Genomic DNA, 14,672 nt, shown 5'->3' with positions numbered 1-14,672 from the left:
TGTATGCAGCTGGTCGGTGGCAGAGCTGGATCCAAATCCAGGCACACCAACTCAGTGCTTTTAACACTATATTGCTTCTTATTAAATATCTCTATGGGATGTGTCTCATATGAACCCCCTTTCTGTCCATTTTCATGGATGCCACATTACTTTTGAGACTCTCAAGATGTCTTAGCTATATTATTAAAATAGCTTATGAATTTGTTTCTCTGCTTCCAATCTCTCTGATTATCTCTGAGTATCACTACCAGATTAATTTTCTTAAAATACTGGTTTCCTTTGGGCTCCCGGGTGGCTCAGTTGGTTAAGCATCCAACTTCAGCCCAGGTCATGGTCTCACGGTTTATGAGTTCAAGCCCTGCATAGGGCTCTCTGCTGTCAGCACAGAGCACACACTTCGGATCCTCTGTCTCCCTCTCTTTCTGCCCCTCCCCCATTCTCTCTCTCTCAAAAATAAACAAACAGGAAAAATGAGGAGACTGAGCTAAAAGATTAAAAACAACAACACTGGTTTCCTTGTGTCACTGCTCTGATCAAGAAACTACATTTTTGGGGGGCGCCTGGGTGGCGCAGTCGGTTAAGCGTCCGACTTCAGCCAGGTCACCATCTCGCGGTCTGTGAGTTCAAGCCCCGCATCAGGCTCTGGGCCGATGGCTCAGAGCCTGGAGCCTGTTTCCGATTCTGTGTCTCCCTCTCTCTCTGCCCCTCCCCCGTTCATGCTCTGTCTCTCTCTGTCCCAAAAATAAATAAACGTTGAAAAAAAAATTAAAAAAAAAAAAGAGAAACTACATTTTTTGGGGGAAAAAAGAAACTACATTTTTGGGACGTCTGGGTGGCTCAGTCAGTTGAGCATCGGATTCTTGATTTCTGCTCAGGCCATGATCCCAGAGTCATGGAATCAAGCCCCAAATCAAGCTCTGAGATGAGCTTGGAACCTGCTTAGGATTCTCTCTCTCTCTGTCTTTCTCTCTCTCTCTGTCTCTCTCTCTCTCCCTTTGCTCCTCTCCCCTGATCATGAGGTCTCTTGAAAAGAAAACATTTTCATTGCAGTAAAATATGCATAATATTTATCATTTTAACCATTTCACAAGTGTACAATTCGTTAACATTAAATACATTCACAACGTTGTGTAACCATCACCACTGCCTATACCCAAAACTTTTTCATCATCCCAACAAAAACTCCATATCCATTGAACAGTAACTCCCTCCTCCTCTAGTTCCTGGTAACCTCTATTCTACTTTGTGTATCTATGAATTTTCCCATTCAAAACACTACATTTTGCAAAACATATCTTCCCCCTAATTTTTCTCCATAGTTTAACCACAATCCATCCTTATTTCATCAAATTTCGATATATATATTCTTCAATGCAATAAGATCTATTTTCTTGACACTCCATTCTCTCAACAACTAATTATATCTATATTCGGTACCACACAGTTTAGCATGTTTAACCATTGAATGTTAGAGCTGGTGGAATCTTATAGGTCTGCTTGTCCAATCTCATTTTACAGGCTGGAGAGCTTAATAACTTGTTTGAAGCCCCACACGTTTGGTGGCAGGCATGGGATTTGAACACAGAATCCAAGTCTTTTAAAATAATGTAAAAATGGTGTTTATTGAGCACTTATACACTGTACTGTCATGCAAGTCCTGGGGAGTCTTTATCATTATTATTATCATTTTCATTTTCTATTCCACAGATGAGGAAAACCCCAATTCAGAGAAGCAGTTTGCTTATTCTCTTCATGCGTTTGCCTTCTTTTAATAATGAAATATAATCTTGAATTTTACATGTACATGAATCTTTTCTTCTCCACATGGAGGCAGTAAGTTCCAGGAGGGCAACGATCTGTGTCTTTTCTAGCTGCATTCACTTTGTTCAGTAAATAAATACTGTATACGGATAAACGGATTGGTGTGCACGGTATTTGGAGGATTTGCTCCAATATTGACACTATATTTATTTATTTATTTAATGTTTATTTATTTTTTGAGGGTGGGGGCACAGAGAGAGAGCCGGGGGGTGGGGGGAGAATTCCAAGCAGGATCCGTGCTCTCAGCGCAGAGTCACAGGCGGGACTCCATCTCATCGTCTGAGATCCTGACCTGAAGCCGAAATCAAGAGTCTGAGCTTAAGGACTGAGCCACACAGACACCCCAACACTATATTTTAAATACAAAGGATCTGAGTAATGACAACACAAATCCTAACAACGAATGAATGCGGAAGTGTCCTGATATCACAATGCTGGCACAGGGTTGACGCTCATTCAACTGCAGTTGCCTAGTCTAGCATGTTACCATCTACAAAACCGAACCTCAAAAGCCAGATTTGGGTTCTGCCCTTAAACTCCAGGGAGGGGCCATTTACAACTCTGAAGGTCCGCACAGGATCGGAGCCCCTTGAGATGGTGGTCACTGTTGCTTCTGACCCAGGTTTTGTTTTGTTTTGTTGTGTGTGTGACATTTCGGCTAGGCTGTCTCTGGGTAGGTAAGACCTGAGGTCTTCACCAGGGTGGCCAAGGTGGGATCATGGGTTCAGCCCCACCCCTCTCTCGGATGTTTGTCCAGAGATCCAGAGACACTCCGCCCCGCACAAAGATGGCGCAGAGTTCGGGCCGGACCAATGGAGAGTGGCGTTGCTCCCGGTTGCCTAGGTAACAGCCAATGGGCAGCGGGAATTGCGCCCAGTGCGGCCGCCGGGGATGGCGGCGTCAAGTGGGGCAGGCGCTGGTGGAGGTGGTGGAGAGGCAGGTGGCAGGGGCGATCCCGGCGGAGCGGCGGTCCCGGCAGCTGGATCCCTGCGTCGGGGCGTGACTGTCATCCCGAAAGGCGGAGCTCAGGTTGGCTGGCAGCGCAGGAGGGAGGGGGCCAGGAGAATGTGGTCGGTGAGGAAGGGACTGAGGAGACCATCCCGAGATAACCGGCTGGGGATCGTGACTCCACCCAGGACGCGCTGACCAGAGGGCGGGGTCCATAGGGTGTCAAACCCAGACCTCCAGTCTCTACCGCTGGGGCCGAGGTCCGAGAGAGCCCACGGTACCCGGCTTAGCGGGTGGGTGGGGGCTGCGTCCGGAGTGGGTGGCAGACCAGTGTGAGCAGAGACCTGACCCAGGCGGGAGAGCAGAGCTCGGGTAGAGGGAAGGATCGGTGCTGGGATGCAAGAACGGGGTGGGAAATCGACTAGGAAGTGTTAGTTGGGTCTAGGGCTTTGTTTGCCCTGGGTCCGCCTCTCACACTCTGGTGGAGAGACGTCCCACACAACGAGGCTTGGGGAATGAGATGCCTCAATTCATGGTGGCACCCCTGCTGAGTGGCACCTCCAAACTGCTTAGATATCCGCGGGCGTAACTCGGCTTTATTAAAACCCGGTCCAGGCATTTTCTTTTCCATGAAACAGAATAGTATCGTGGCCGTCCCCATCACCCCCAGGTTGTTTTGTTTTGTTTTGTTTCGTTTTTTACTACCCTCAGTTCTAGTGTCAGGATTTTCTTCCCACTTTCTTCGATCTAATCGCCACACCGGTCTTCCTAAATAAGACCTTTATCTAGTAGCAACACATTTTTATTAAATTTTTTTTTTTTTTTACTTTTCGAGTTCAAGGGAGATTTACAGTAAAAAGACTTGCAGACTTATAAGAAAAAAACAGTTTTTTCAAGCTCATTTAAAACATTTAAAAAAGAATGTTTGACTTTTTGTTCTAGGTTTCTTACAAGCCTAAGTTTTGTTCATCAAGCTCTTCCTCTTCTCTTTAGGATTCTGAAAGCCTAAGACTGCTTCCTTTATAATTAAGAGAACTTTGACAAGACGTTCATACTCTGGGGAGGCTTTGGAGGAACCATGTAAAGGTATATGTGGGAAAAGCTGGCTGCCTCAAAACAGTATTCTTAAACTGAAAATCTGTTCCTTTTTATGTTAGTTAGTTTTTAATCCTCTGAATTTGGACACAAGTTATTGTGAATGCATAAGTATTTTTTTAACAAGTTTGATTTCTAAAATCTGAAAAAAGACAAATGGAATACAAATAAAAGTTACATTCCTGTCTCCAAGTTCTATTTGGAAATGTCAGGGTCAAGAGAAAATAAAGATAGCAGGGAGGTAGTCTGTTGTGCAGACCAATCGTGTATTCATTTCAGGGACAAAATAGTTATTTTCTTTTAGATAAATGTTTGGATTGATCCTTTGCAACGCATCTACCAAAAGAGCAGAAAGGGTGGGTATCTGTTTAGAGGCATGAATCTTCTTGCTTTTGTGACTAGATTCCATATGCATAGCTGAAGCCTAAACTCCTAGGCCACCTGTTCTCTTTAAAAAGACTTTTATGGTAACTGACACGAATACTGGTTTACATGCTTATTAAAGTGTTGGGTTTTCAGTCTTCATTAGCACTGGCTATACTGTATTGAACTAGATTTGTCTCAATGACCATGATTTCTTTTGGGGTCATTGGATATGCAAAGTGACTATTACTTAGCATGGCTAGTTACAGAAGTTATAAATGAAGATCCCGACACTGTCCCAGGTGGTGACAGTATCAACTATTTGGACTAGGTAGAAGTTTCTAGTCAAATGTGTTCAACCATGGCCTGAGGCCATAGAGTCTACATGTGTTTCCTTAATTAGCACTGCTGATTATGTTCTTGGGGATGGGCGTCATTTTGACCAGCTGTTGAAGGGAGTTTGTCTCCCTAGGTAAAAAAAGGAATGGAAATATATTTTTGAAAAACAAATGAGAGATGATGGTGGCAGGGTTACGTGGAGAGATGATGTTCCACTTACTATATAGCCATATAATATATTACCCCAAATCTAGCTGCTTAGAACAACCATATGATGCTCACAGGTTCTGTGAGTCAGGAATTTGTACAGGGCATCATGGGGATGACCTCCTTCTGCTCCATGATACCTTAGATGGGACGCTGACTTAATGGCCGGGAGCTAGAATCATCTGAACGCTCCTTTGCTCACAGCTGGCGCCTGGGCTGGGCTGATTCAAAGTTGAGAGCAGCCAACTAGAGCACCAACACGTGGCTCTTTGTGGCTTAGCTTCCTCACAGCACATTAGCCTCCAGGTAGTCAGACTTCTCATGTGGTGGCTCAGGTCTCTAAGCATAAGTGTCCCATTGAGCAAGAGGGTAGATGTATCACCTTTTCTTTCTTTCTTTTTCTTTCTTTCTTTCTTTCTTTCTTTCTTTCTTTCTTTCTTTCTTTCTTTCTTTCAGTTTTATTTATTTTGAGAGAGAGAGTGAGCGTGCACAAATTGGGGGAGAGGCAAAGAGAGAGGGAGAGAGAGAATCCCAAGCAGGCTCCAAACTGTCTGTGCAGAGCCCGACTCAGGGCTTGATCCCACAAACCGTGAGATCTTGACGTGAGCTACAAACAAGAGTCAGACGCTTAACCCATTGAGCCACCCAGGCGCCCGATGCATCACCTTTTCTGATCTGACCTTAGAACACACCATTGCTTCCATCGTGTTCTGTCAGTTGAAGCATTCATAAGCCTGCCCAGATTCAGAGAAGAAGAGTTACACTCCATCTTTATCATGGAACAGTGGCAAGGTCAAATTGTAGAACATGTAATACAAGAGATATGATTGCAAACGTCTTTGGAAAATACAACCTGCCCCATTGGGTAGAGGATGATCTCTCAAGTTTCACTGGAAAATTTAGGATATATTCCCTAAGAGCTAACAGCATACCAAAAGAGTGGCAAAGTTTACAGTTTGAGTGGCCGGCTAATACTTTGTCCAAAGATAGTCTTCAAACTGGAGAAACACTGTTCACTTTCTTTCAGGGACCGTCTACTGGTCCATCTGAAAGGAGTGGGATGCCACTATGTGGAAATTTCATGTAGCCTTGAGAAAAAGCAAACAGGGGTGCCTGGCTGGCTCGGTTGGTAGAGCATGCAACTCTTAATCTCAGGGTCTTGAGTTCAAGCCCCACGTTGGGCATGGAGCCTACTTAAAATAAAATAAAATAAAAAAAATAGGGGCATCTGGATGGCTCAGTCAGTTAGGCATCTGACTTTGGCTCAGGTCATGATCTCCCAGTTCGTGGGTTTGAGCTCCGCACTGGGCTCTGTGCTGTCAGCGCAGAGCTGGCTTGGGATTCTCTCTCCCCATGAGCCATTGGGCAGTCAAACTGACTCCTCACATGACACCACAAGAACTCCTTCCAGACCTCTGAGTGAAGACAAGTTAACAGCTGCCAAACATCAAAAGGAAATGCCTTTATCTTATCATCTTACTGCCTGAATAATGATTTTGTGTTTTATGTTTTGGAACGGTGGTTTAGTTATAAGATTTATTATAAGATATGGCCCTTAAGATTCTGACTTGTTTTGAAGGAATGAAATATTTCAGCTTTGTGCCATAAGCTGCGTTTTCAGCGTGCTGACCTCACTAGTTCTGGGAAGAGCTGAAGACGGCCTGTAGTTATCAAAGCCTATCTGGACTGGAAAGTTTTCCTCTGGCAGTTTCAGTGGGAAACTGCTTCTCTTCCTCTCATTAATGTTGTATTTGCAGCACAGTCATGCTGGCCTCTACCCCAGGCACACTGATGCCGGGCTGACAACAAGAGGCTTGTGGACCTGAAATTGGACGCTGACCTTGTGGAACGTTGATGGGACAGAGATGGCACACCAGGAACCAGCGTCATCTCTCAGAGAAGATAGCCCCAGAGGTTTTGAGGGGCTTTAACACACGAAGAAAATGGCCCCTGTCTCAGGATATCTTCTGCTGTGTGAGAGACCCTGGACATGGAGCTCCCAAGTCGCCACAACAGCGAGAAAATCCCTGGGGACGCTGTGGAAGGGGCTCCCAGACATCACTGGAAGAGCTTCCGAAGCTGGCCTCATTAAGGAGGTAGAAACAAATGCGGCTCCAGGTTTGGGTGAGAGCAAGGGATTCTCAAAACTCATCTGTCCTCATAGCTGGGAAGAAACGCGAGCTTTGAGACAGGGCCAGGGCCCAGAAGATGTCACTGAGCCCCACTCTGTTCAGGCCCAGCTGTTTGCACATCACACCATTTCTGGGCTTGCGGCATCTGTATCAAAAAGCATCATGACAGAGGCCAAAATTAAAATATCCCATAGGGTGGTGATAAAGAATACACGAGTGGCAATTGTAGTTTACTTTTCCTCACCTTAGAATTTTCACCTCATTAGTCAACATTGGCTGATTTTTTTTTTCCAAAATGTTATTTGAATCACGTTGGTAGCATTTTTATAATGAGACTTTAAAGAAATTTCCATTACAGTCGATGTGAATGTGTGAGTTTAGGTGTCTGTTTTTTGTTTGCTTTTTTATTTTTTATCTTCAAAAAAATTTCTTTAATGTTTATTTATTTTTTGAGAGAGAGAGAGAGAGACAGAGAGAGAGAGACAGAGCATGAGCAGGGGAGGGGCAGAGAGAGAGAGGGAGACACAGAATCCGAAGCAGGCTCCAGACTCTGAGCTGTCAGCACAGAGCCCAATGCAAGGCTCAAAGTCACAAACCGCGAGATCATGACCTGAGCCAAAGTCAGACGCTTAACCAACTGAGCTACTCAGGTGCCCCTCCAAGTTGAACATTTAAAGCATTTTAGTATCAAACATGCCAGATCCCTCTTGTACTGTGGAACCTACTTTTGGCGACCCCATCTTGATGTTCCATAATGGAGACAGCAATACAACCCTTAATGTTGTGTGTGATTTGAGCTTTTCTGGGACTTGAAAGAAGCTAGCCATTGGTGCCAGGCCTGCAGGGATTTAAAATCTCACTCCTGTTTGGTCCTCCAGGTCTGGCCCCCATGTTGTGAAGAAGGGGTGCACTTGTCCTGTCGTAACTCAATCAGATGCTTGAGGGTCAGACTCTAGCTTCGCTGTTAATAACAGGGGACCTTTCAATGATGATTTCTAGGTCAAGGAACTTTCACACATAGTATAGCTGTTTATTGGAGTAGTAGTTCCCATGCTTTCAAATGTTTAACAGTCTAACGATGTGCTTGTTGAAACTGCAGATTCCCAGGCTCTAACTTACAAAATCTGATTCAGTAGATCTGGTTGTGGGCCTAGGACTCTGCATTGTCACAGTCACTTGCAAAAATGTTTTATTGCTTAGATCTGGAAAAGATGAGGTGAGTAAAAAGATATAGGAAATTATAAAAGGACTAGGGATTGCATTTTTAAAAAATATGTCAGATGATTCTGTTTGTCTATGCATTTAATGATATTTTGGGTTATCTTAACCCCCTTCTTTTTTTTTTTAATTTTTAAATTTTGTTTAAATCCAAGTTAGTTAACACAGAGTGTAATAATGATTTCAGGAGTAGAATTTAGTGATTCATCACTTACATATAACACCCAGTGCTCATCCCAGCAAGTGCTCTCTTTAATGCCCATCACCCATTTAGCCCATCCCCCACCTAGCACCCCTCCAGCAACCCTCGGTTTGTTCTCTGTATTTAAGAGTCTCTTATGGTTTGCCTTAACCCCCTTCTTATTGGATATCTTTGAATCGAATACAAGCATTCTTTTACTACACCCGTGAAGCCATACCTAGCCAGCTTCTCTGTCCTACTTATTCCTTCCTTCTGCTCCCATTATGCTGTTAAGGTCTTATGATCTTGTACCTGGGTGTATCAGTTAGCTTTTTCTGGGTAATAACACACCATGGCTTAAAATAACAACCATGTATTTAGTCCGTGATTCTGTGGGTCATTAATTTGGAGCTGGGCTCGAGAGCAGCTCCCCTGGTCATGCCCGAGCTCACCCTGCATCTGTGGTCAGTTGGTACAACAGCTCCACGTGACCCCTTGTCACCGGCCGGCTAGCCCGGGCTTGTCCACATGGGGGCAGAACAGTTCCAAGTGCAGTGAGAAGGCAAGCCCAGTGTGTAGGCGCTTTGCAGACCTCTGCTGTATCACGTTTGTCCGCGTTCCATTAGCCAGAGCAAGTCATAGAACCCACCCAGACCCAGTGCGTGGAGGAACAAACTGCCTGTTAATGGAGGTGCTGCCATGTCACATCACAAGGGCACGAGCAGAGGGGGAGTAATTTGTGCTCATGTTCACAGTCTACCGAATTAGCACATCTCCCGCCTTGCAAGCTTTTCTGGCTGTAGGCTTTTGCTGCTCCAAAGCATCCTGCTTCCCGCTGCCACATTCATTTTCCATGAGCGCCGCTTTCATATTAACATCCCTGTTCACAAACCCCCAGAACCTTCCCCTTTCCCCCGTCTTATTAGCTGTAGACTCTTCTGCCTAGCTTTCGAAGGTCTCCTTAAGGTAGCCTGGCCCTGAAAGCAGAGCATGCAATACAAGAGAGAAAGAACCAGCAGCAGTCAGGGGAAGCCAGGGCACTCGTTCCAGCTCGGGCACAGACTTGCTTATAACTTCTCTGGGCTTCTGTCTCTCCATCTATAAAATGAGGGCGTTTGGATGAAATCTGAAAGGTTTTTTCAGATTTCAGATTTCGGCTGAGTACCTAAGACAAACTTGTTTCCTGTTACTCCTTAAATAAACCTTCAACTGCAGTAAAACCCACATTAATATTTTTCCACCGAACATACAGGCATCATTGCTCCTTGTGCGTTCATTGCCCAGCTTTTCTCTATCTGCAGCTGCCCTTTGCCCTCTTCACTGCTTGTTTGTGGTCCATGCCATCTTGTCTTTGTTCATCTCTGCCATCCAGTCTGATGCTTAATTACATGATCTCTCGTCTTGTTCAGTGGTTCAGTTATTAGCCTCAGCAACTAGATTGCACACTCATTGAGGGAAGAGACTATATTTTATACATCAACTAAACACATAGTAGGTATCAAGCCAATATTTGTAGATTAATCCTCAGTTTCTATCCCAGGTCATAGAAAATTGGAACTGGCTGATAACTTTTTTTTTTTAATATATTTTTTTTTATGTTTATTCAGTTCCTGACAGAGAGAGCACGGGAGGGTCAGAGAGGGAGAGGGAGACACAGAATCCGAAGCAGGCTCCAGGCTCTGAGCTGTCAGCACAGAGCCCGACGTGAAGCTCGAACTCATGAACTGCGAGATCATGACCTGAGCCGAAGTCGGAGGCTTAACTGACTGAGCCACCCAGGTGCCCCCTGGCTGATAACTTTTAAGATCAGTAGGAGGATAAGACTGCTTGAACAGAGGGGATGGTTGCGGGTGGGGTTTGGAGAGGTGGGTATATTTGTTAAATGTATCTAAGGTAATATCTATATACTTACCAGGCTGGTAAGTATATAGAATATATCTGTAAAATTGCTTTGCTGGCCTTTCCTCCAGCCATCCTGTGACTCCGATTCTCCTCTGCTTGTTCCCTGCAGTTTTCATACTTTTCTTCCATAAGCTGGCATCATGACCCTCACAAAAGGTTCCTTCACCTACTCTAGTGGGGAGGAATATCGCGGCGAGTGGAAGGAAGGTGAGAGGGCCCCTAGGGGTCAAATGATGAATACTTCGTATGACTAAAGGACAAACACATAAAGCTATAGAAGCCAGCTGGATGACTCTTCATGTCTAAGTCCAGGATTTAATCTGAATAGCGCCTTTCCTTTATTTGATTTTAGGCTTAAGTAAAGGAATTAGAAAATGCTGTTGTTTGCCCAGTCTCCAGCAACGAGTTAAATCTTTCCAGTTCTGAATATAAAGTGTTTTAGTATCCTTTTACCCTTTAATGTTATCATGTGGGAATTGTGTTTATAAATGCTTATGTACCAGGCAGAGTACAATGAATTATTTTAAGTGCCCATAAATTAGAAAGTGCAGAATTGATTGTAATGACTTGGTTCTAATGCATCTTAAAAAGTTAAGGAAGATCTAGAAATTAGGACAGACGCTTGAGAGCAAATGACATCCATTGCCTTGAATTTCCTGTGACAGCTCATTACATTCGGAAGTAACTATTCATAGGAATGGTGAAATTCTTCAGAGCCTGAGAAACACAGTCTGGCCACTTAAAAGCCTCGTGGGTCCAGTCCCATCAAGCCAGGAACCACCCCGAGGAGAGGAGCCTTCACTTCCCACAGTCAGTGAAGAGACATTCAGGCTGTTTCCAGACACGCACCCACGTCTTTTCACGCTAGATCCCTGCAGCTGATGAATCCTTGAGCCTTGAGAGGAGAAACTGTGCAACTGGGTGTGACCTTGTCTCAGTACACCCCCGTGCCTCTCCCCTGCCTCCCCAGCACCTGCTGTCCCCTCGGCTCCAGCCATTTAGAGCGGCCACCCTCTGTCCCCCGGAAGGGCTCCTTCGTACTCTGTTAGAGGACAGGATTGCTCCTCCAGCATCTTGCTGTTTTCTGGTCAGGTCAGTGGGTAAGCACAGCCCTGCTGACCTGACCAAGCCCAAACCAGCGTCGCCAGTCTGGCTGGTAGGTTGGCGCCCTGGCTTCGACGTGCAGAGGGGCACTTGTTTTCCTCAGAGGGCAGCATAAGTAGGTGTTGAGGGCTCTCTGGCCAGGATGCCTGCCGCATTTGCTCTCTTGCTCTGCTACTTAACTGCTCTGTGATCTCGAGTAAGCGATTTGGCTTCTCCCTAGCCTTGGTTTCTGCATCTGTGAAATGGGAACAATAATAGTACTGTGCCCACCTCCTAACGCCGTGAGGATTAAATAAGATGATAAGCACAAAGAGCTCAGAAGAGTGTGTGACACACAGTAGAGGGCCTCTTATCATTCATACCTACAGAGACCTGCTGCCAATCTGATATTTGTGACAAGATGGGAAGGTCCAGGGAGCCAGATTTTCCTGCCTGACTCTGGGTAGTAGCTCTCTGCCCTGCCAGCGTCACTGCTTCTCTTCTTTCCTTTGTGGGTGGGGTGACAAAAGGCAAGAGATGTTAGGCAGCGAGGGGGGTCCCTGAAGCTGCCCCATCCCAACCTGACGACTGTCTTTCTCTTTGCTCAGGCCGCAGACATGGTTTTGGTCAACTGATGTTTGCAGATGGCGGCACCTACCTGGGTCATTTTGAGAATGGGCTCTTCAATGGCTTCGGGGTACTGACCTTCTCAGATGGCTCAAGGCGAGTACTGGGTCATTCCTTTCTCAGCTTTGATAGTGATAAATAGCTGGTCAGACCTGAGATGTCCCAGGTCCTCTGAAAACAGGCAAGGAGGAAGCAGTTCTTTTATTAGTTACTTTATAAATAGATCTAAAATTTGAAATGGAGTGTCGCTGAGTGACCTTCCACCCCACTGCCATTCTCTTCTGTTATCGCCTTGAAATTAGAGCCTCACATCACACTTGCTCTCTGGCCCGTCTCTGCCGGTTGGGAGTGGGGCGAGTGGGGGCAGGGTGGAGCTTGCTCCTTCGCATTAATAAGGAACACTTACTGGGCGCCTGGGTGGCTCAGCTGGTTGAGTGTCTGACTCTTGGTTTTGGCTCAGGCCATGATCTCATGGTTCATGAGATTGGGTCCCGCAGCGGGCTCCACACTGACAGCATGGAGCCTGCTTGAGAATTGTCTTTCTCCCTCTCTCTGTCCCACCCTTGCTCATTCTCTCTCTCTCTCTCTCTCAAAATAAATAAATAAACAACACTTATTGGTAGCTGCTTCATGCAGTTAACCTGGACTGCCCACTACCCCTCTAAAGGCTAACGTGTCGTGTTTCTGCAGGTACGAGGGGGAGTTCGCCCAGGGCAAGTTTAACGGCGTTGGAGTCTTCATTCGACATGACAACATGACATTTGAAGGGGAATTTAAAAATGGCAGAGTGGATGGTTTTGGTAAGTCACAGCCCACCAGGACGGGTGACTGGGGGGAGCATCATACGGGCGGAGGGACACCTTGTCAGCTATAGTGCTTTTATGGGTGTCCAGCGATCCAGAGTGACCGGGCCCTCACTCCTGTTCATCGAGCGCGTGGACTGCACTCCAGAGCAGACCTGTGAGTCCTCCTCACGGCTTGGCATCAGGCCGCTCCCTGAGTCACTAACGCCCTCGTCCATCCCGAATTTTCTCTGTCCCCCTCCAAGGCCTGCTGACTTTCCCCGATGGTTCTCATGGAATACCTCGCAACGAAGGCCTGTTTGAGAATAACAAGCTGCTGCGGCGTGAGAAGTGTTCCGCAGTCGTGCAGCGGGCCCAGAGCGCCTCCAAGTCCGCCAGAAATCTCACTGCCTGACGGGGCGTCGTGCGCCAGCTGACAAGTACTGGGTAAAGCAAAGGCCCCGTTACTCACTCAAGGTGAACAGATGTACCGGCTGTGAGAGGACATGAGGATACCCGCAGAGAGCAGAAGTCTTGGGACGCCCCCACACCCGCCAGGCAGGGATTCCATCACAGAATTCTGAGGACTCGGGCCCCGCTGCCCACAGCAGGGTCACCAGTTCTCTTTCCTTCTCTCACTTGTTGGTATTCTGTGTCCCTAACACCTTGGGTTGCCCAGTGCAGACCTGCCTCTCCTTGATTTCCTGCCAAGTGGGGCAGAGCCTCTTCGTTCCGCCTGTATTTGGGGCAGTTGATCCCAGCCCGAAATTAGGGCTAATGCTTTGTGCCCCCCCGAAGAAACAGGGAGAGAGGCAGGGGTGGCTTAGATAGTTCAGCAGTCCTGTGAAAGCCACGGCCAGAGCTTTTCTGTGTGTCCCCCCCGCCTCCCCATTTGCTGCTGGTCGACTTCATGGCTCCAGGCCTCCCCCTTTGTCCTACCAGACTGCTATTTGTGTCTGCTTATTCCCCCTGTGAAGGGTTTGGTAAGAATGCTGTTTCTCTGTCCCTTGACTTTATAAGCTGTCTTCCTTACCTGAGTTCCAGCAGCTAATCTGTTCCCTTTTTTGTGCCTCTCCTTTCTTAGACGGGACAGGATCCCTTCTGGGGATAGTCAAGACACTGATGTAAAGAGTCACCTTAGGAGTTGTACTTTTTAGTTACTCCAGGGTGAAGGGCAGACATCCCTGGCCCATTTCAGGCCCTATCACGGAGTAATTGAATCCTTAGGGATGGCTTGGGCTGACACAGCCCCTTCCCAGTGGACTAGGAGGTCAGACCCACCTCAACCCCTTGGGGTTTGGGTAGAATTGGACCTATTCTAGGACTGCAGTGAACCAAAAGAGAATTTGACTCCCTGCATTTGGTCCACTGTTTACTCTTCCACCATGAGCTTGGCCATCAGGCCTGGGAGGTCAGATCTTGACCGATAGGATCCCTATGTAGTTCATCATGGAGGCCCCCCAATTATCCTGTGACCCAGACACGCCCAGCCCACTCCCAGCCCCTTATCCTCACACTGAATGTCTCCTCAACAGCAGACTGTGGTGGAAATTATAGCCGTGTGCCTCCATGTATTCTCTGAGTCGTACTGTAGAAACAAGTGTTTATGAGGAATAAACAAATCACCAGAACTGCCTATACTTCATCACTTTACTCTTGCTCTGCATCCTCATGAATCAACCTATTTGCTGTTTCTAAAAGTTAATCACAGATGGGGACTTAGTACCGACATTGCACGCTTTACTACATAGTACCTAATTCTCAAGACCTCTGCAGGGTAGGGGCATTTTTTTTTTTTTAATCAGACAGACTCAGGTTGCCCAAACTAGGAAGTGGCAGAACTGAGTGGGATTTGTCTCTCAGTCTTTCTGATTCCAAATCACTTTCTACTGTATCTCTTGCCGGGAGCGTCAAGAGTACCCACGTCCTGAGACCAGTTATTGTCACACCTGCTGGGTTACCTCAGGCAGGTCA

The 14,672-nt window shown here is 46.4% G+C and overlaps 1 protein-coding gene across 9 annotated transcripts; it reads left to right on the top strand.

The window, feature by feature from the left end:
• The first annotated feature begins 2,740 nt into the window (after nt 1-2,740).
• Nucleotides 2,741-14,334, top strand: MORN4 (MORN repeat containing 4). 9 transcript variants are annotated; one of them, XM_040486066.1, is made up of 7 exons: nt 2,741-2,850; nt 3,763-3,855; nt 7,784-7,849; nt 10,316-10,413; nt 11,898-12,012; nt 12,607-12,716; nt 12,965-14,334. In XM_040486066.1, exons 4-7 carry the CDS (start codon nt 10,347-10,349, stop codon nt 13,111-13,113), a joined length of 441 nt encoding a protein of 146 aa, XP_040342000.1. In that variant the 5' UTR covers nt 2,741-2,850; nt 3,763-3,855; nt 7,784-7,849; nt 10,316-10,346; the 3' UTR covers nt 13,114-14,334. The 9 variants fall into 9 exon arrangements, with proteins under 9 accessions (XP_040342000.1, XP_040341997.1, XP_040341998.1 ...); XM_040486063.1 differs by lacking the exon at nt 7,784-7,849 and adding an exon at nt 6,531-6,869; XM_040486064.1 differs by lacking the exon at nt 7,784-7,849 and adding an exon at nt 6,531-6,897.
• Nucleotides 14,335-14,672: the final 338 nt, after the last annotated feature.

The sequence above is a fragment of the Herpailurus yagouaroundi genome, unplaced genomic scaffold, assembly GCF_014898765.1.
Source record: "Herpailurus yagouaroundi ecotype Mexico unplaced genomic scaffold, PumYag 163, whole genome shotgun sequence".
In the NCBI taxonomy this organism is placed as follows: Eukaryota; Metazoa; Chordata; class Mammalia; order Carnivora; family Felidae; genus Herpailurus; species Herpailurus yagouaroundi.
This window is presented reverse-complemented; position numbering and strand designations above follow the sequence as displayed.

Coding starts and splice junctions, on each gene's coding strand:
- MORN4 (XM_040486060.1), top strand. CDS start 6,717: ATGGCCCCTGTCTCAGGATATCTTCTGCTGTGTGAGAGACCCTGGACA. Junction 6,898..11,897: donor AAATGCGGCTCCAGGTTTGG/GTGAGAGCAAGG, acceptor CTCTTTGCTCAG/GCCGCAGACATGGTTTTGGT. Junction 12,717..12,964: donor TGGCAGAGTGGATGGTTTTG/GTAAGTCACAGC, acceptor TCCCCCTCCAAG/GCCTGCTGACTTTCCCCGAT.